This window comes from Corapipo altera, unplaced genomic scaffold, assembly GCF_003945725.1.
Source record: "Corapipo altera isolate COAL_440 unplaced genomic scaffold, ASM394572v1 268, whole genome shotgun sequence".
Lineage (NCBI taxonomy): Eukaryota > Metazoa > Chordata > Aves > Passeriformes > Pipridae > Corapipo > Corapipo altera.
Window position 1 is genome coordinate 4410833 of NW_020884901.1, and position 19806 is coordinate 4430638.

Sequence of the window (19806 nt, forward strand, 5' to 3'; positions counted from 1 at the left end):
ATTTGGCACTGGGTGATGCGATTTGGGGGTTACAGTGGTAGTGCTGGTGGACAGTTGGACTTGACGATCTTAAATGTCTCTTCCAACCTTGACAACTCTGTGATTCTTGACGTGGCGGGCCAGAAGTGGACGCAGGGGCGGAGAACCCCCTGAGGCTGGAAAAAGAGCATAAAAGTCTCTAAAAGAAGCGACTTTTGGCCACCGGGAGCCCCCGCCCCGGCCACGCCCGGACTACATTTCCCAGCGTGCCCCGCGCCCTCGCGCCGGCGCGGCCGGGGGCCGTTGCCAAGATGGCGGACGGGGCGCTGAGCCCCGGCGTGAACCTGGAGGCGTTTTCCCAGGCCATCGCCGCCATCCAGGCGCTGCGCTCCAGCGTCACCAGGGTCTTCGACTGCCTCAAGGATGGGATGCGCAACAAGGAGACCCTGGAGGGCCGCGAGAAGGGCTTCATGGCCGCCTTCCAGGAGAGCCTGCACTCCGTCAGCCGCGACCTGGGGTGAGCACCGGGTTCCCCCCGGTGGGCAGGGAAGGGGGTCCCGGGGGTGCCCCGGCCCCTCGCAGCGCCCGGCGGGGCCGTTTACACTCCCCGGGGGAAGCTTTTAGGCAAATAAACGCGAAAACGCTCCGGTTTATTCCCCCCAACATCGCGCGCGTGGCCCCTTCGTGGTGTTCCATTCCAGAGTCCCCAGAGGGCTGAATATGCTCATAATATTCCTCGTGGTCTTCACCTGTTTCTTGTTCTCGTTTTAAGGCAGGAGCTGTCCGTGGGGTTGCGGTGGCAAGGTGGAGGTGTTCGGTTGCAGGGAGATTTTTCTCTGGTTTTTTTTGACGTTTTTTGTCAAAAATTCAAACGCTTTATTCAGTAGCAACCAAGATGTTCAAGAGTGACCATTTTACTGCCAAAACTTGTCAGGTTGGTAAGTTAGCCCAGGTAAGTGTAGTTGTTTAGTGCCAGCAGGTGTGTTTTGTGTTAAGTAGAGAGAAACTGCTGAGGCTGAAGACCCAGAGGAAAGTTATGGGTGGAAGAGAGGCTGGTTCAGTTTCATTCAGCAATATTGTTCATTTTAAATGAAATTCCCTTTGAAGACAGGAACTGAGTACTAAATGTACGTTTAGGGACGTGGTTTAGTGGCGGACTTGGCAGTGCGAGGTTTAGGTTTGGATTCAGTGATCATAAAGGTCTTTTCCAACCTGATGGATTCTGTGATGGTCCATGTGGATCCTGCCACTGGGCTGCTGGGTTGGGCTGGGTCCCCCTGGGAGCCACCAGCACTGTCCGAGGGCAGGGCAAGCACTTGACTACCCTTTTCCAGAACATCTTTTTGACCTCCAGTGTTCAGGAGTTTGTGTACAAGAATGTGTTTCTTGCTGGCTGGTAGGCCTTGCTGATTTTTAGTTCTGATTGTGGTGATATAATTCGTTACCCACTCCTTCCCTTCTCTTGGGAAAGGTGGTAGATATCCATTCTCACGAATGATGTTGTACCCAGCTCTAGAAACTTGTGTTTATCCCTTTGGTTTTTAGTTTCCAAGTTGAGGTTTCATGGTTCCTTCCATGGAAGCTGAGCTGTTCCTTTCGTTATCCTTCGTCTTACACTGGGACCTTTTGAAGAATTATCTATTAAAACCCCAAAATCTTGTTTCCAAACAATTCAGGAGTTGGACTTTGATCCTTGTGGGTCCCTTCCAGCTCAGGATAGTCTATGAATTGGTAAGGGAATACTCCAAGGTGCACTGAAGTCAATTCTACCAGTGGACCTTTATACCATAAAAGTATTGCCTGGGGTCCCTATTCAGCAGATTCTCAGTTATTATGTCTATTCACATTTACTTAGTGCTCTTTTGACAAGAAGTTTTAAGTAGATTTGTGAGTATTCACAGAACCAGAGGCTTAGAAAGAAAGTAGGCCATGGAAACTTGTAGGAATGATGATTAATAAAGAGGAATTTTGTGGTAGTGAAGTAGGGAAGTCTCTACTGTCAGTTCCCTTATTTTTAGAGTTTGTTTTTGTAACCTTCATTAAATGCAAATGGAGATATTTGGGATTTTTCTTTATGGAGATTTTCAGAAGTTGCCCTTTGAAGTGCTCAAGTCCTGCTTTTAATTTAGTGGAAGTTCTGAAGTTCAGTCTAGGATGTAACATTTGGAAGTCAAAAAGAAAGGCACCTGATTAGTCATGCCACTTGAAAAACTGCATTTTATGTCTGTGCAGAGTGGCCAGTCTTCCTTCTTCAGATGATTAATGCAAGTTTTAAAAATTGCTTAACTTCTGTTATGATTAAATGTTGTGTTTGACAAATGAGATATGAAACAACGATAGATCATTTCACAGTGAGGTTGCTTCATGGGAAAATGGTGCTTATTATGCTGCAGTTGAGTATTTTATGGCCACCTGAAAATGTACAACTTGCTTATGGGAATCAGAAGATTCTTCCTTGGAAGAGAGGGAATCTTGGAATGCAGATAAGTGCTTGGAGTAATCACAAACTTTGCAGGACCATCACCAGGTTTAGGACTGATACCAGGTCTTGTGTGTATTTATATGAGGACAGTGTTAATCTGGAGTTCTCTAATGAGATGATGAGCCATCAGCCTGCTTGATGGTTAAAAAATTACAGCAGACAGTGCTAAAGTCAGAATTGTGTGGTTTCTGGGAGTCTGCATTGCTCAGAAGATGCCCTGGGTTATGAACAGGACCTGCTATAGTCTGACTCTTTCTAGGTTGTCTTCAAAGAGTCTTGACTTGTACTTTCTCTCCTAGAAGAAAAGCTCATTCACAACTAACAGACAACTTCAAATTGTTTGGGTAATAAGAGTGATTGTGTTCTTAATCAAACTGGGGAGGTATTTAGTATCACTTAGATACTAAAATGGAGTTGGTGCTTGATGGCTGCCCCTGCAGGAGGATTGTACAGCTCAGATTCCCAGATCTGACCTTCAAAAATGCCCTTCTGTTTTCTTGCAGTGAACTGGAGCGTCTGAGCAACCTGGTTGGGAAACCCTCCGAGAACCACCCCCTGCACAACAGTGGGCTCCTGAGCCTCGACCCTGTGCAGGACAAAACCCCTCTTTACAGCCAACTTCTTCAAGCCTACAAATGGTCAAATAAGGTAACATTGATATAATTTAGTCGTGTGTTCCCACAGAACGTTTGATTTGTGACACAGCAGGCTACGGCAAACTTGCTGAGTTTTTATGAAGTTGAGAAGCATGATATCTACTTAAATATACTTTCAAGGATAACATGGTGTTTTAATTGAGAGGAGACCTTGTTTTTCAAACTTCCAAGCAGAACAATACTTAAAAAGAAAATACTTGCCATGTTAAGCATCTTACATAGATATAATATAAAAGTATATTGTGTCCTTGCATCTGGCAGTAAACACTGTAGCAGAGGGCAGTGGGATTTTAGGGCAGAGAATCAACAATTTATGTCACCTCCAAGCTAGGTGTTTTGGATCTAGGAATCCTTTTAGAATTTTCCTAGAAAAAATCTAGAAAAGAATCATGCAGGGAAGTCATCATCATCAGAAATCTTGAAGCCTTTAATACCCTTGTGCAAGACAGCAGGAGTAATAAATCTGAAAATATTTAGAGCATTAAAAGAAGCAGTTCCACTTTAAATTATTTATCAGGATGTGTGAGCCAGGAAGACTTTGAAAGTACACAAATACTTCATAGGCAAATTCTTGTTATACCTTGAGCCAACCAATGTAATATTGTTCAGATTTAAAATAGAATACTGCAGTAAAGTTTGTATGAATGCCACAATAATATTTGTATAGTCATGTTTCAGAATACAGATATATGTTAGTGTCTTCTAAAATCAGCAGAATTTGGCATTTATAGGAATTTGGTATGATTGGAAAATGGAGGATAGGAAAGATTGTTAAGTAGGAATTCATAACTTGAGAAAATAATTCATGTTTGCTTGTGTTTCTTGCTGTTAGCAGCAGATTATTGGCACTGAAGAAAAAAAGAATTCATATGCTACTTTCAGCAAAAACAAAAGTATGAAAACTTCTAACTTCTAATGCAGTTAAGTCTTCAGGGATTTAATTACTTCTCTAGGTCATTATCAGAGTAAACTTGGTTGGTAATGAAATAGCTTTGACAGAGCTGTTCTGATGTCGTTTTTTATTAACTTAGAGTGTTATGGAGCTTTGAAGAGGAATTTTTTGTAATCCTGGATTCTGATTTCAGAAAGGAGGAAGTTTCAGTATCCTGTGCACTCATATACGCAGTGAAATGTTGCAGGAGAAAACCAGTTGGGTTTTTTTTCTTTCTTTTATCCTTGTTGTCTCTGATTTCTGTTTGACAGCTAAAGGGAAGGTTTCAGTTGCAGGTGATGTGTTGCCTGTGGCAGGGTGTGAGCTGCTGGGTTTGCCATCAGCAGCACAGACTCTGGTGATGCTCCTGTTTACTGCTGCTCTGTTCCTCATTGCTGAAGACACTCCTTGAATAAGTGTTATTTCGTGACTCCTTTTGGCCTCCTGTTCTTGTTACGTGCCTTGTTTTCAGTTGCTTTGCAGGGAGGGTTTAGAAGTGGTGGTGTGTCAATGCACTTTAGGTCTGCCTGCATTTAATTTTTAATTTGTGACCCCTTTGTGGCTCGCCTGCTTGTATTTTTGATGAGCTGAGATAAGGGCATTTTGCTCTCCCTTTGATTGTTCATGCATTACTGATGGCAGGAGTGGCCCCATGGCTGCCAGGGGAGGAGAGGTGGAGGAGAGTTCTGGGGCTGTGCTGCAATTCCAGAAGGACACTCAGGAAACACAGGGAAAATGAATGCATGGACTTTGTGTTACATGTTTCAAAGCATTCTGTTTAAGATGTGAAGAGACTGTTAGAAGTCACTTTTAAAACAATAATAAATAAGGTTGGTAATAACTGGGTTCTCTCATGAGAACAATATATGGAAGCACTATTCACAGAACTGTAGATTTAAAAAACCCTCCACTTTGCTGCATTATTTTTGTCTAACATTGAAAGGACAATCAGAGACCTGAAATGGTTAAAGAAACCCTACCCAAGTACCAAAACACCAAACAAAATACCCCTAGCACTTCAGAAGTTATTTTATAGTCTGTTTAAAAGCTGAGATTTTTAGCTGGGCCACTTATCTCAGTATTTCTGCTTTTGAAATGAGTCTCAGCCAGTTTTTGGAGAATATAGTGACAGTAACCTTCCCAATACCATAAACCACATAAACCTCTTTAAAGCATAATGCTACCAAATTGGCTCTTTGTTTTTAAGTGTATGAATGAACCTAAAACTTAAGCATTTTTGTAAATCTGGAGGTGGATCATATCTACCTATATGAGCCTTATTTTTATTGGTCATACAATAATATCTTCTTTAGTTTTGTTTTCTTAAATTTAGGCTGAGGCTTTACTAATTTTTCCTTGTGGTTCACGAGATACTGGATGTTAGAATAGTTGTTTCTTTATATTTGCAGCTTTGTTTTGATGTTGGGTCCAGCAAATGTCCAGTTTTGTTCTGATCTTAGATACATTGGCAAGTTTTTGGGTTAAAGAGCAATGCTGGGTGTTAAGTGTAATGAAGATGTCACAGACATAAATGGAAAATATGTGTTTAAGATGTGACTGTTATTACAGGAGATTAGACTGACCTGACACTAATCAACTTGTTTTATTTACCACAATTAATACTTGTAGCTGTGCTTGGGTATGTCTTGTGAGAAGACCCACTTTTAGGTGCAAATTTACTGACCTCTTTGGCTAAGTGCAGTAGAGAGGGGCTGCATTTAATTGTGATTTCACAGATGCTTGCCCTCAACATTATTTTACTGCTCCTGTTATTCACAGCACTGATTCCTCCAGTTCTGAGTATCTTAAGTTTACCTGCTCCAGGAGTGTGGAAAAGTACAGTGGGGAAAATGAAAACTTCCCTTCCAGAAGTGTGTTTTCTTGGCAGTGCTTGTTATTTATTAGCACCTGCTCTCCTGATATTTACTTTCTGTAGTTTACCCAATAGTTTTGCAGATGGTAAAGTTGTCAGTATAATGGAAGCAGCTGTTTGGGAACACAACAGCTTGTCAAATGCATTAATTACATACACATGCAGCTGTAAAGGAACTTTCCTTTTCCAGGTGTTTAATAGCACTCACCAAACTATAGCTGAAAACACAGGAAGTTTATTTTATTGCAAGCAGCAGCTAAGTGGTTTTTCTTCTTTGCTTGAACTTCTTTTATGTACCAGTAGAAATCATAGAAGTGGATTACTTGGCTGACTGTGGGGTGCATGGAGACATGCAGTAGCCATGGAACAGTATTTAGCTCTACTTGATACATTTCTTTTCCCTTTCTCTTCAATTTTATTTAAGAAAAGAGGTTATCTTTATTACAATTGAAGTGCTGTTTCCCAGAAGGATCTGTATGTGCCCTCTAATGTAATGCTGAAGATACAATATTAGATAAGATAAAAATGAGCTATCATTCTTCAAGGGTAATGCAGAGAGTATTATGGGTAAGACAGGGAGTTTGTAGATAGCAGTAGGGTTTTTTTGTGGACTGTCTCTGTTTAGTCCATTGTACTTGAATTCTGGTTTTAGTAGTTATGTACATCTCAACTGTTGGGGTTTTTTTTCTTGGTAATATACTGTTGTATCTGAGCTGACAGTAACAGTCAGAAGGCTTTCTGGTTTTTGTGTGCATGGCCTGATGCTGCCTGGAACAGTCAGGACTGGCTCTGCAGTGCTACTGCTTTATCACTCATTACCAGGTGCCTGCTTCTTGCATTATCTTGGAATTCAAGGGAAATCACCACAGGGAAAAGGCTTCAGCTCTAAGTTTAGATTAAAGGATATTTTAAAAGTCACTTACTGGACTGAAATACTGATTAAGATTTGGTTTTTTTAGAAAAAAAAAAAGATATATGGCCTCAGATTTGTGACAGACATTGGAAGAACTCTCTTCTCTTACTCTTCAGGACATTTTTGTGACAAGTGCCCGCTCCTGGTGCTGTTTATTTTATGCCTAATGAGACCATCAGCTCATGAATAAGAGCATCATTTAATAAGCAACTGCGTGTTTGTTGATATTTGTTCTCAGTACTTGGTGACAAGGAGGTTTTCTGGGGGAAAAAGTACTTTAAACCAATATTAGATATTTCTCCATATATAAAATATTTAATGAGCTTGTGCTGTTGTGGTTGCCTGGTCCATCTGCAGTGATGCTGGTGTTCAGAGGAGGTGCAGATTTTTGGAATGCAGGAGTGTGAACTCATTCTCTGAGTGGTTTAAGCTTTGTGGTTTTTCATCTGCAGCCTTGGTGAGGTTGTCTGTTGCCCATAGTCTGCACTGGTGCATCCTCTCTGCCCTTGGCAAAGCCTTTCGTGCCCTCGCCCGGTGGGTGCCCGAGGCAGTGTCTGTTCAGGTGTTTCCACTGGCTCCAGTGGAACACAAAGTAGTCTGTTGTATGTCCACTGAGCAGGGCAAATGCTTTTATGGGAAGGTTTCCACTCTCTTGATGAGCTGCTCTCAGGCAGTTCATGCCCAACATTTGAGCTGTAATTGCTCTAGAGAGATTTTTTGCCTGTTTGCTTTTATTTGTTTAGTTGAAGGGTGTGTACAAAATGGATCAACTCCCAAACCAGTGCTCTAGAATTACCCTTTCTACCAGACTGCAGAAACACTGTGTTTGTTGGAAAGCAGCAAACTGAGTCTTCCCTGAGTTGCAGCATTAGCTGAGTTCACTTGCCCAAGTGAAAACAGTCTTCTGCAAGTTGTGTTTCCTTTCCCCCTCCTCTTTGCAGGAAGGGATTTGTTTTCAGACTTTCTGATAATATTATTAACAGCAGTAAAAGTTGCAGCATTTGTGGTCTTGACCAGGTGATGTTATTTTAATTTTTTTCCTCAATTTTTAGCTTCACTGAAGTGCAGTGTTGTGTTCCCTGCTGTTTTCAGAGTTGCATTTGTCCATGTGCTTTACTCCAATTCCAGCCCTTCCTGAACCTGTGTGTGTAGATGTCTGTGAGTGGTGGTGGTCTCGTTTTATTGTCATGAGGTGGTGCTTCCAAAGCATGACAACTGTGTGTTTGGGAAGGCTGTTTTCTGCTTTGAACAGAAAGCAAAAAATCAACTTTTCTAACTTTATGACTTTCTGGGGGAGTAGGATTTAAATCACCTTGTTTAATTTACTCATCTGTGAGAAGATGACTTTGGCAACTTGCATAAACTTCACAGTATCTGTGCATTATAAATTTTCCAAGGGAACAGGCTGAACAGGAGCTGTCATAAATTTATTTAAAAGTAATATCCTGGCAAATACGAAATGAAATAAAAATTACTGTTGCTCTGCATGTGGAAATACACTAAAAATATTTGGATTTAAATTTGTTGCTTCATAGCTTCCTCTTGTTCCTACATAAATTTAAAATCGAACTGTTAAGATTACTATTAATGAGTTAAAATGATTTTCTGTCACATGACTGAAGAGAAAAGGTATATATAGGTTTTGTTTATTAAATTATTTTGATGTGTTCCCCGATAAATTATTTGTATAAATTGTGTTTGTTGTAGGACTCAAAAAAAAAAAAAGAAATCAATAGAGTGTGTAGAGAAAGTCCAGACTTGTTATGACTGCCCTTGGTAGCTTAGTATTGATTAGACACAAATATTGAGTTTAATGACAATAAATGACATTAAATGTTAACCATGATAGTAGAGAAACAGTGTTGAACAGGAAAAAAAAATTACTTCATCTTGATTGTAAAAGGAAGTGTTCATTCCAAGGAACATTAATTTTGAATTTCGGATGTGCTCAAACATTTTGAATTTAATGTAGTTTTACAGTAGCATGGACAATGTAACTGAATTACTGTGTTGGCAGTGCTTTGGAATTTCAGGCAGATGGCCAAGATTTTGTCCTTTCCAGGACTTTTTTCTCCAAAAATGCAGCGTTATGATTTTGTGACATCCTGTTGCATGGAGACCCAGCTCGTTCTGTTGAGATTTCATCCACCCAAATTGGGAAAGATGTTCCTTCCATGTGATGGACGTGTGGCACTGAGGAGAACTGGGCCGTGGCAACTGGATCTCTCTGCCCAGTGCTTCTGGAGGTGGCTTTTGGGGATCACCTGTGTTTGCCAGGATAGGAATGGGAGGGTTAGTGGTGCCACTGGTATTCTCAGTGAGCTCTAAAGAAGTTACTTCAAGAAAGGATTTGACCGAAATCCCTTGGTTTGGTCACAGAAGGGAACAAATGAAAATGTAAAACAGGATTTGAATTGAAGCAAAGTGACAAGTCCCTACGAAGGTTTCTCTGGTGGACACTGAAAAGCACATTTTAATCTGCTTTGTAAGAGCAGAATTGGTGCTTCCTAGAGGGACCTGCATTGGAAAGGCTCGTAGGGATTACCAGCTGTGGACTCCTTTCCTGTGCAAATAAGCCATGGGAGTTTGTCTTCCTGTCACTGGAGAAATGCATGATACACAAACTGGTGTTTTCTTGTACACTGGGCACAAAATAGGAGCTGGGCCACTTGGATTCTATTCCTGCTTTTCTTATTAATTGCTGTTGTAACCTTGAACAGGATGCATGATTTTTTTCTGTCTCATTTTTCTTACAGATAAAATAGGATAATAATACTTAACCTATTTCTTCTAGTCTAAATGTGTCTCAAGTGCATTGGGTTCTTTGGACAGAAATGCCTTGTGGATGCCAAGTGTTATATAGCCAGTGACTAATGTTGTTTGCCTGGCAGTTTGGAAAAATGCTCTTTATGGGCTCTTAATTCTGTGTGATTTTAGGCAAATGTTTTGGTGAAATGCCCTTGCTGTTCAGAATTACATTAATGTTCTTTTTTTTCTTTTTTTTTTTCCTTAATATGACTAGGAAACAGGTGGTTACCTCTCTGCTTCCAACTGCTGCAGTTATTAATTACTGCTCAGTTGTGTGCCTGGAGAATACTGACTTTTATTATTGCAGGGATGATTTTAGTGACCAGCAATGGCAGGGATGGCAAATTCAGGTGGTGTGCAAATTATCCTTGATATTACAGTGGTGAGAAAGAAAGTGTTTGTACCAGAACATGGTGGGGAGAGTCAGGAATTCCAGTACTCTACATTTACTTTACTGGAGAAGGAAGAAGGTGGGACACGAAATTTTTCTGAGTGGCATTAGGGATGGATAACATTAATTATGTCCATCTTTTTGGAGGATGCATCTTCTCTCCTCAGCTGTGAATCCCTGAAATCTTCAGTTCTTGGACTCCTGTGTTTCTTTGCCTTTGATTCCTCTGTTGGTTTTGAACAAAAGTCCAACCCAGTGCTATTACAACTATTTTATTGCTGCCCTGTCTAGCTGTAAAAGTGGGGTTTTTTGTAAAAGAAGTTAAAATGACCAGTGTCTTTTTTTCTGTGCACTGTGGAAAGGTGCTATGGCAGGGGAGAATTTGCCACATTCTGCCTTGTGGCAGTAGAGAGATGAGTTGAATTTCTTCAATATTTTAGTAGACTGAGGTTAGTTTGTTACTTCAGGAAGAGAAGAGTGAGGATGAGTAACTTGTTGCTTAAAAAAATTAGAAGTAATTAGCCTTTGATTCTGACTTGTCTGCTACATGGTTTGAATGTTTTATATCTGTGATCTTCCCAGAGTTATCATAATAATAATTCACACCAGGCTGCTATTGTAAAGTAAGGTTCTATGTGTCCAAACAGAATTTGCCATTCTTACTGAGTTTTGTTTCAAACGTGAAGCAGTCTGAGACCGTGATATGGTGATTTTCTGTTGTTGTACCTGGTGTTTGTTATTATTCAGCAGTATTTTTCAAGGCTCTGATCAAAATAATGCTGTAAGCAGTACCAGCCTCACTTTTCCTAATTATGGGAAGTGATCTATCAATACACACTATTATAAATCACAGCCCCCTTGTCAGCTAGTGGGAATTACTTAATGCTTTGCAACACCTTTATTTGCTAATGAGTGGGGTTTTTTTCCCTGTTTCTTTGATAGGTATTAATGTTCTAGCTGTTAGCCTATTTCAGGATGGAAATGATTGATGTGGCTCTGTTTTAACCAAAACACTTCTGCCCAACTCCTGCTTCTTCCTCCCCTAACTCTTTTTTTCTCTCTGCAAGGACTCTTCACACAGGTCATACTGGATGGCTCAATTCTGTAATTTGTGTGACAGTGACCACTGTATGATGTGATCATCAAGCCAAATTGGTTAAAACTGCATTGCTTTGTTTTAATGGATTCTGAGCCAAGCCAAGCCAGGCACAGACCCAGACACGTGGGCTGTAGGTGAGTAACTCCTGCTACAGCCATTAGATCGGCAGGAGAGGCTTTACTTTTAGAAGCTGAGGAATACAACAAAGTACAGCTGGAAATCCATGTTTTCTGAGGATTAATTGATGAATATGTAGGACTGCAGAACGAGAGAGTTGTGAGAAACCCTCGGACCCAGCATTCCTTTGAATTTGCAGTTTGCTGCTACCCCAGCTCCGGGTGCCTCAGACTGACTCTGCTGCTGATGAAAGCCTCACCATCTCTTGGATGGTGGCCACCCTGAAAGCACAAAGGATTGTTTTCTCAGGGACTCAAAGTTCTGTCTCGCTTTCTTTGAGGCAAATTAAAGATGTTTGTAAAGCATTCAGTAACCTTCATGTGAAGGGCATTCAGAGAATACGAACGCTAATATAAAATAACGGATGCAGGTGATAAGCATCCCACTGATATTCTTTATATGGAAAAGATGTTTTTGTAGCTTCTAGAGGAAATCAAATAAAATGGAAAATTTAATGATGTCACCCTGTTGCTCTCTACTTTTGTTGTTGTCAGGTCTTTTTGTGTGACTGTTATTTGTTTTTTTTCTTTTTTTAATGCAGAGCTGTGCTCATCTCTATTCTTCTTCGGAGTTCTCTTTTGAAGTTATTGGAGTTGCCCCCCTCAGACAGTTCACAGAGTGATTTAATTGTTTGAATTGTATATAAGCAATACTCAGTTCTTCCCCCATTGTCTCTTAATCAGATGCTGTTGGTAATTGGGCTGCAAAACACGGAGATGGCCTAAAAGCAAGTAAAATTGAGAGTAGTCTGTGTAAGGAGCTGTTTGTAATCAGAAGTGCAGTTCTGCCCACTGCTTTGGCTGTTGCTTCCTGGAAGTGTACATTTGGGAAAAACGTGGCAGCAGTTTTATACTCAGCAGTTAATACTGAGTTTCTGATGTTGAAGGTGGGTAACCCAGAGGGTCTGTGGTGATCTTTGAAATCTCTTCCCTCTTGGGGGTCGTTGAAAACCGATTTTTATTTTCCTGGGAGGGAAGAATAATCCTGCCCTGCAGGAGTGGTGGTGTTTTGTGGCTCTGATGCTGTGACAGTTGAAGAATTTGAGTAAGAAATTATAGACCAGGACATCAGGACCGTTACTGGACTGAGCCTGGTGACTCTATGTGTGACTGTCAGGCTTCTTGGGTAGTTTCAGAAACATGTCTTGGCTCTCCTGGAATCTGAGTAGTGCCATGGTTGGGCAGGTTTGGGGGTTGACAGTAAAAGAGAGACCAGAATATGAACACTGCACTCAGAGCTACTTGACTACTAACTCCTAACTGGTATATCTCTTGGTATGAGCTAGCATTTAAATCTGCTAGAGTTGTAAAATCCTGAAGTTCTGGAAATAAAGACGATGTACCAGTACGTGTTATCACTTCCTTTGCTGATATAAGATTAGCCCAGGAATGTATAACAGTTCATTTAATCTAATTTTAAATGCCTGAATGTAAAGCTGCCACTTGCAGAGGAAACAAAAATGATGAATAAAATCTCTTGGCTACTGACATTTGTTCGGTTACAGTATATCTAGAAAAAGATGTCCTCTGAATTAGTAAAAGCAGATTTAATGAAAGCTGATTGATTCTACCAGGTGCTAATCTTTCACATTTTTGATCTTTACAGAGAAAGATCAAAAGTTTCTATATCCTTGTTGTGCTCTTTGTAAGGTTCTTGGCTTAGTGGGAAGCATTCAGTCAGGCTTTGGAGCTCCACTGAGTGTGCTGAGAGCTCAAGTTAAATGCCTAAAACCAGACTGTGTGAGTAATCTGAAAGTTGAATTGCCCATGGCTGCAGTTGCACACTTGCCTGGTGTTTTAGTGAGTTAAAAATGCATTTCTTGGAGTGTACATTTTTTTTAATAAACTCATTAATTGGCTTGTTCCCAGACACCTCTTCTTCCAAAGCCCATGTACTGACAAGCTGACAGTAATAACTAATATCCTTATTAGTTTGAATTAATACATATCATGGTTATGAGAAGTAATGACCATGTTGAAATGCTAAGGATATTTTCAAGATTACTTCAGACTTGGTTGGAAAGTAGGGTCTGATGGCTACATCTTACATGTAATAAAATCAGAGGGGTCTTTGATGTTCAGAGTTGTGCTTTGGAACAAATAGTTCTGTTCAAAACCAACACCAGTCTTGATTCATTTGGCTCTTGTATCTGGATTTTCTAAGCTTCTCTAAGTGGCAGTGGCACAATATTAGAGATGCTTTGTGTACTGCCTGGGCCATTAGACACAAAGGAGTTGTATCTAGAGGTGACATTTTACAGTGTATTCTTAAATGCATGTATTTACTTCTCATTATATGAAACTGCAATTCCCGTGGAAATCAATATTGAAAATACCCACTAAAAGGCTCCCAGGATCTGCAAGCATGCACAAAAGGAGCTGGATGCATGTGCTGTTACCCACAAGTGGTGGGTTAAAGTGAATTATTTTAATCTCTTCATGTCAACAGCAATTGAGTGTATTTTGCTTATTGCACCAGCCTGTTACTGCTACAGAAGATGCAGAGAATGTGGACTGGAGCAGAAAGAGTCCTCAGGTGTCTTTAAACTGTTTAAAGCTGCCCATGGTTTGAAAATATTCAAGAATCTGTGATATGAGCTGTTTGACATTTTTCCTATTCCAAATGCTCAAAGGAATAAATCTACATGAAGAGTGTTAAAATGAGAGAGTCTCTGTGACAACGTCTGGATCTCAGAATGTTACTTTATTTCTCTCTTTTGGCTGACCCCCGTGGTAAAACAGCTGAATCAAATACATTCCTTTATGTATAAAATATATTTTTTGGGGTTTTGACAGCTTGTTTCCAGTTTTAGTCTAATTCGGTTTGAAACAGCTGTTCCTGATCTCTGCAAAACAGTTTTTTGATGGAAATCATGACATTTCTCAACTACTGCAGTGTTACTGGGCTCTACCTTATCTCAGATGTTGGCTTTTCTTTATGGAAAAAGAATTCTTCATTCAGATATCAAATAAGCTGCAGTTAAAAGGATAATGGTTCCTCCTCCCTCTGAGGTTATCCCTCAGTGAGGGTGGATGTGTTTCTCTTTTAAGAAAAAACATCCCTGTGTGTTTTACCATTAGTTAGATTTTGATTCTAATGTTCCCTGCCCTACCCATCTGCTTTCAGTTGGGTTCTATTTAGAGTCTTCTCTGCAGTTGTCTCTGCACTCAGACTTAACAAGTTCTCTGCTTTGCCTTATGCTTTGGTTTTACTCTGGAGTCAAATCTGGTATTTTCAGAATTTTCAGTGTAGCATTTTCAGTTTGCTCAGTGACATCTCTTTTTTTTGTTTTTTTTTTTGAGTTGGCTGCACTGTCTTGGTGCCTTTTCCAAAGCTGTTTGTAGAAATTTCATAGATCACAGAGCTGATCAAGTCTGTATCAGGCACAAGAGAACTTAAAACAAAATCTGACCTTTCATCTCCAGTTTTCTGGTTCTTTTGGGCACCCTGGCATGTAATATAGAGGGAAGTTAATGACTTTCTGATTAAAAGAACTTGCTATCCAGATGACTCTGAACACAAGTGTATGATGTGGACTGCTCAAAACACTTCTGATGGGTAGCATGAAGGTTTCAGGCAGTGATGCCAAGTCTGTAATGGGACTGGAGGGACTCTGGAGTTGTACATCCTCTTCTTTCCTCTGCCCTTAGCTTGCTGGATGAGGTTTCCCAGGTCGCTTTGTTGTGTACGTCTTTGTTTTCCATCTATAAAATATATAATAATTATAAAATAAGGGTTGTACTCTCTGAGAAATCAGAGAGATGCTGCCCACGAGTAGGGTCCCTGGTGGTTGCTGATCCTCACTTCCAAGCCCACTATGGACAGTTATCATCCTCAAGTCTCTTGGGTTATTTGTTAAAGCACAATTCATCAGCTGAGGTAGATCAACATCCAACACCACATGAAAGCTTTACTTCCTAAAGAGCTGTTAAATATGTTTCCCATTCCAAATTCAGTGTTTTGCCTGGCAAATACCTTGGAGTGTTTATAGTTTTCCTTATATTTGTTTTTTTTTCCCACAGTCTAAAGAACCTAACTTGGGGCTGCATTAGGATTAAGTGAGATTACTACCATCTTCTTTTCATTCCTCTTGTGTGCCTTGTATGAATACATCCTAATAACTATTGATATTGCATTCATCCTGCAGGAGTCGAAGACCTTTAGTGTCTGCTGATGCTGCAGTTCTGCTGGTGTGTTTTTCTTGCAAGTAAAATCAATTCAGACAAATCTTGGTAACTTTTACAACAAAATAAAATGACTATGCCAGGCAACCCCGGGAAGGTTTTTAAGTGTGGGCATTCTCTTAGATCACATCTACAGGGTCGTTCCAGCAGAATCGATTGGTTGATCCACTAGATTTAAAGGTCAACTGTAATCACATTTCAGGAAGATGGAAGAAGATATAAAATTGCTACTGTGCTTTTCTGGGTCGTGTACCCGCTTCTGGTGCTCTTTGCTTTTCCCTTGTACATCTTAATTTACTCAGCCAGAGCATCAATACATAAAGGGCACAAGTCAATGCGCTCGCTTTCTGCTGTCGATGAGGGAGCTGGTTAGTTGTTATTTCCTCCAGGCCAATACTTTCCCTCTGGAGGAGCTGAAGCAGAGAGGAGTCGTCCACTACACCCTACAGATGTGGAAGGAACTAATATCTCTTCCAGGGAAAAGCTGTGAGGAAAGCTGCAGCCTGGCTGTCTTGTTAGGTGATCCACTCAGTTGCACGAGTTGATGCATCCAAGGGATGATTTGGTCCGTTCAAAGTGAGCCCAAGTGGAAGAGACAGTCAGCATAACCCCCTTCATGGGGGCAGACCTTCAAAAGAACATCTCACTAGACATGTTTTCTGCTCCATCTTGGTATTACACAGATGTCCATAGAGAACAGGCAGCTTTGGAATGATCTGTTTGTAAAAGTGCTGTTTCAAAGTCATATTTCCATGTAATAGGCAACACTATCTGCATAGAGAGGGGAAGAAATTTTGTGTTAAGCAGAAACAACTGCTTTGCCATAGCAGGTTGCATGAATTAAAAGCAGCAGGGACATAGAGCATTGACCTGCTCAGTTACAGTCATTTTTCCCTGCAAAGTAAAGGAGTCCTGAAATGAAAAAGAGGTGGATGTGGGGGAAAAGATTTGATTTAAGGTAATAAACCAAAACACATTATTCTTCAAGTTTGTTCCCTCGTGAACCATGTTATTGCTGTATTCATTTGACAGGACTTTGTTCACAAAGTTTTACCCTTTTCCTGTACTGATGAACTTGTCCTTCTGTGTGGTTCTTCTGTAGAATAACAGGAGAAAAAGCGTTTAAAATGGAATAGACTTAATGGCATGAGAACTGTTCCTGAATCAGAGAATACAGCATTGCAAATGCTTTTAGCTGATCTTCAAACAAATTTCAAAGTAACTCTGATCTTTTGTGGCTAGTAAATGCATATTTGCTGATGATCAGGCTATGGTAAGGGGTTTGTTGCGTTAGCAGTACGTGGAGAGATTATTCTCTTTAGAGTCACTTTGCCCCAAAATATCTGTTGTAGGGCACATTAAGTGTTTTACAAAGGTTATTTGTAGTAGAACTCCCTGAGTCTAAATTAACTCAGAGAGTACTGTCTTTAGTGCATTTTCATATGTGCTAACTTGCAAAATGTAGCAATTCCCAGATGGATGGAAATCAGAGTCTGTGGCTTTTCTTTAAGCATCCATGACCTGCTTTTAAAGTAGACACGGACACAGAGCAGTGGCTGAAGGCTCTGCTTCAGTGGGCTGAGGAGGCATTTACTGTGCATTTATTTAAGGTGGCCTTTTTCAGAGATTCTTGCTCTGATGGCTGCCTAAATTCAGTCTTTGTTTTGCTTTGTCAGCCACTGTGTGAAGTCTGGAAAACTAATGTCTCCTGTTCACTACTCTTATGGTAAATATGGAAAGAAATTTGTTTTAAATAAATAATGGACCAGGGAAAGTTTTCAGAGACTTGCATGATCAAACAGGAGTAGCAGCACACCCTTTGTGGTTTTCCCGGCGGCTGATGAAGTTAAACAGTGCCTTGAGTGAATGATTTGGTGTTTCTTTTCTTGCAAGTCATTAAATCTATTTATTGTTTTAAGCCTTGTTGATGTTTGTTTGCCTTCCTTTAAAGGGTTTATAGGGAAACAATGAATGTTGGAAAGGGCAGAAGTAGTTTGAGCAGGGTACTACAAATGCAGTTGTTCATCTCCTGTCTGTGGTTGCATGTCATCCTGATCAGTAGGTTAGAAAGATTCTTGCATGGACTTCAAAGAGGTTGAAAACAAGAATACATGACATGTTCATGAAGTTTCCAGGCTACAGGGAATTGTCAGGTTATAAAAGAATGCTTTTGAGTGAAAGGAAGTTTGCAAAGTCAGAAAAACCTGTCAGTAGGATTGTTAGTGTCATGCAAGCTGTGTGCTTTTTTCCCCCTCTTGTTTTCCCTGCAAAGCCCAGGGCTCTGTATCTCTTCTTTCTTCACTTTGGTAATTGATGCAGCAGATTGCTGTTTGGAATTAAAACACTTGAATACAGCACCCATTAGAAAAGGGGAATAAAAATCCCTTTATTATCAAGAGTATTTAAATAAAGTAGGTGTTTAATAAATCTTAATAGTTTGCTTTCTTGAAGAGCGATGCCAGGAGCAGCAGTCCTGGCAGGAGGATGCTGGGACTGTACATGGCAGCTTCTGTTCTAATTCTTGTTGCACAATGTCTCAGTCTTAAGTCTGGAAAAAGAGGAATGTATCTGAAATCATCTTCCTTAAAAAGACCTTGCTTTAATTTCCTACTTGATAATTACTTTGAAGAGCAATACAGAGCTTCCACCTCCATCAGTGTTCAGACAGTGCACTGGCCCTGCACTTTGGAGCTGCTTCAGTCCAATTTATTCTGGTTTGTTTGTTTTTTTTCAACTCCAGTTGTCACCAGTTGTAATCTGTAACAACATATGTGTGTTGGTGTCTTTCCTCACTACAAATCTCACCTTCAGTGGGATTTCTGTTGAAATTTGCATCCCAGAAGTTGTTGCAACCTCCTAAGGAAACATTTAGATTTCAGGAAACACTGATAGGTAATGTCATTGAGTAAACAATACTTGGAGATTGCTTTACTCAAATTCCTGAACTATGGAAGTTTTGGATGTGAAAAATACTTGACAGAAGCATGGTGGGGGGGTGATGCTTTACTGAAAATTCCCTGGCTCTAAACCATATTGTCAGACTCTGCTGAGGGTTTTGGTTTCCAGTGCCTTTTACCAGCATCAGCAATTGTGTCAGTGAGTTTTGTTGTAAGAAAAATAATGGACATATTCTACAGTAAAACACTTGTTTTAATGGATTTTTTTTTTTTGAAATTAAAATAATCTTGTAAGTAAAACAGGAATGTGTCAGCATAATCTATAGCTGAGTAGCATCACCTGTCAGGGTGTGCAGGGCAATATTTCCTCTGTTAACTCCTTCTACTGAGCTTTCCCTTTAAACAACCTGGTTTATCACAGGAAACTTGCAGAGGAAGAAGAATCTTATGCTTGGCTTTAAACTGAGGTTTTCACCTGTGCTCTGATTCCACAGTGAGTATATATTTATTTTAAGAGGTTCCTGTGGTCAAAGGGTTTACAATGATTTGGCCTTTCTGAAAAGTTTTCAGGTTAGATTTTCAGATTATAGTCCTTGAATGACAGGTATATTGCTTAGTCACAATGGCCTTGAACTGTAACACTTCCAGAAAATTGTTCTGAGGTCTTTATGTGTTTGTCAGGAAGTCCTTCACCTGCTCTTCATGTGTGCTCTGCCATTGCCTCTGGGCATGTCCTCAGGGTTGAAACAGGCCTTCCATCCAAACGAGCTGCTTGACTGCTCCAACATGTATTTGGGAACTTCCTTTCGCCAATTTTGGTTTTGTTCCACAAATGAAATAATTCTGCCAGAAACAAACCCAAAAACTAAACCCCCTCAGCTTGGTGATGCTGCCCAGTGCAGTCTGTGCCATCTCCATGGTGTTGAGCCTTCATTATGCAGCCTTCACTCCACACACTTTTATTTAAAGCAGAGCTAAAAGTAGAACTAAAGAGCTGACGTTCAGAGACGTTTGGTGTGATGCAGAATTCCTGGGAGGGGGCCGGGCCAGGAAGCTGCTCCTGCCCTCTGGATTGAGCTCGTTTATTTGCGAGGAACTGAGCAGGACTGTCGGAAAAACTCTGAAGGAGCCCACGCTTTGTCATGGAATATCAACCAACTGTATAAGAACTTCTGTTTTGTTCTGCTCTCATTTACTTTCCCTTTGTTTTGTCCTCTGAAATGGTGCAGCTCAGTTTGCTGTGACTGTTACAACCAGGCAAACTATTGCTACTGTGCCATTGCAGCATCCCTGTGCTGACTGCTTTTCGTGGAGCCATCTCCATATTGCAGAGCCATCTGTTTTCCTTACTGTCCAGGCATTAGGCTCAGTAGTATAAATTACTAACTGCTCCGTAGCTTTCAATTGTTCTTATTT

At 40.5% G+C, this 19806-nt stretch overlaps 1 protein-coding gene across 1 annotated transcript in view; it reads left to right on the top strand.

Annotated features, from left to right (window-relative positions):
- The first annotated feature begins 273 nt into the window (after positions 1-273).
- MED27 (mediator complex subunit 27) overlaps positions 274-19806 on the top strand; it is an 84324-nt gene continuing 64791 nt past the window's right edge. The window contains exons 1-2 of the mRNA XM_027650190.1: positions 274-496; positions 2965-3109. Coding sequence (XP_027505991.1) covers positions 291-496; positions 2965-3109 — 351 coding nt within the window. The 5' untranslated portion in view covers positions 274-290. The remainder of the gene's footprint in view (positions 497-2964; positions 3110-19806) is intronic.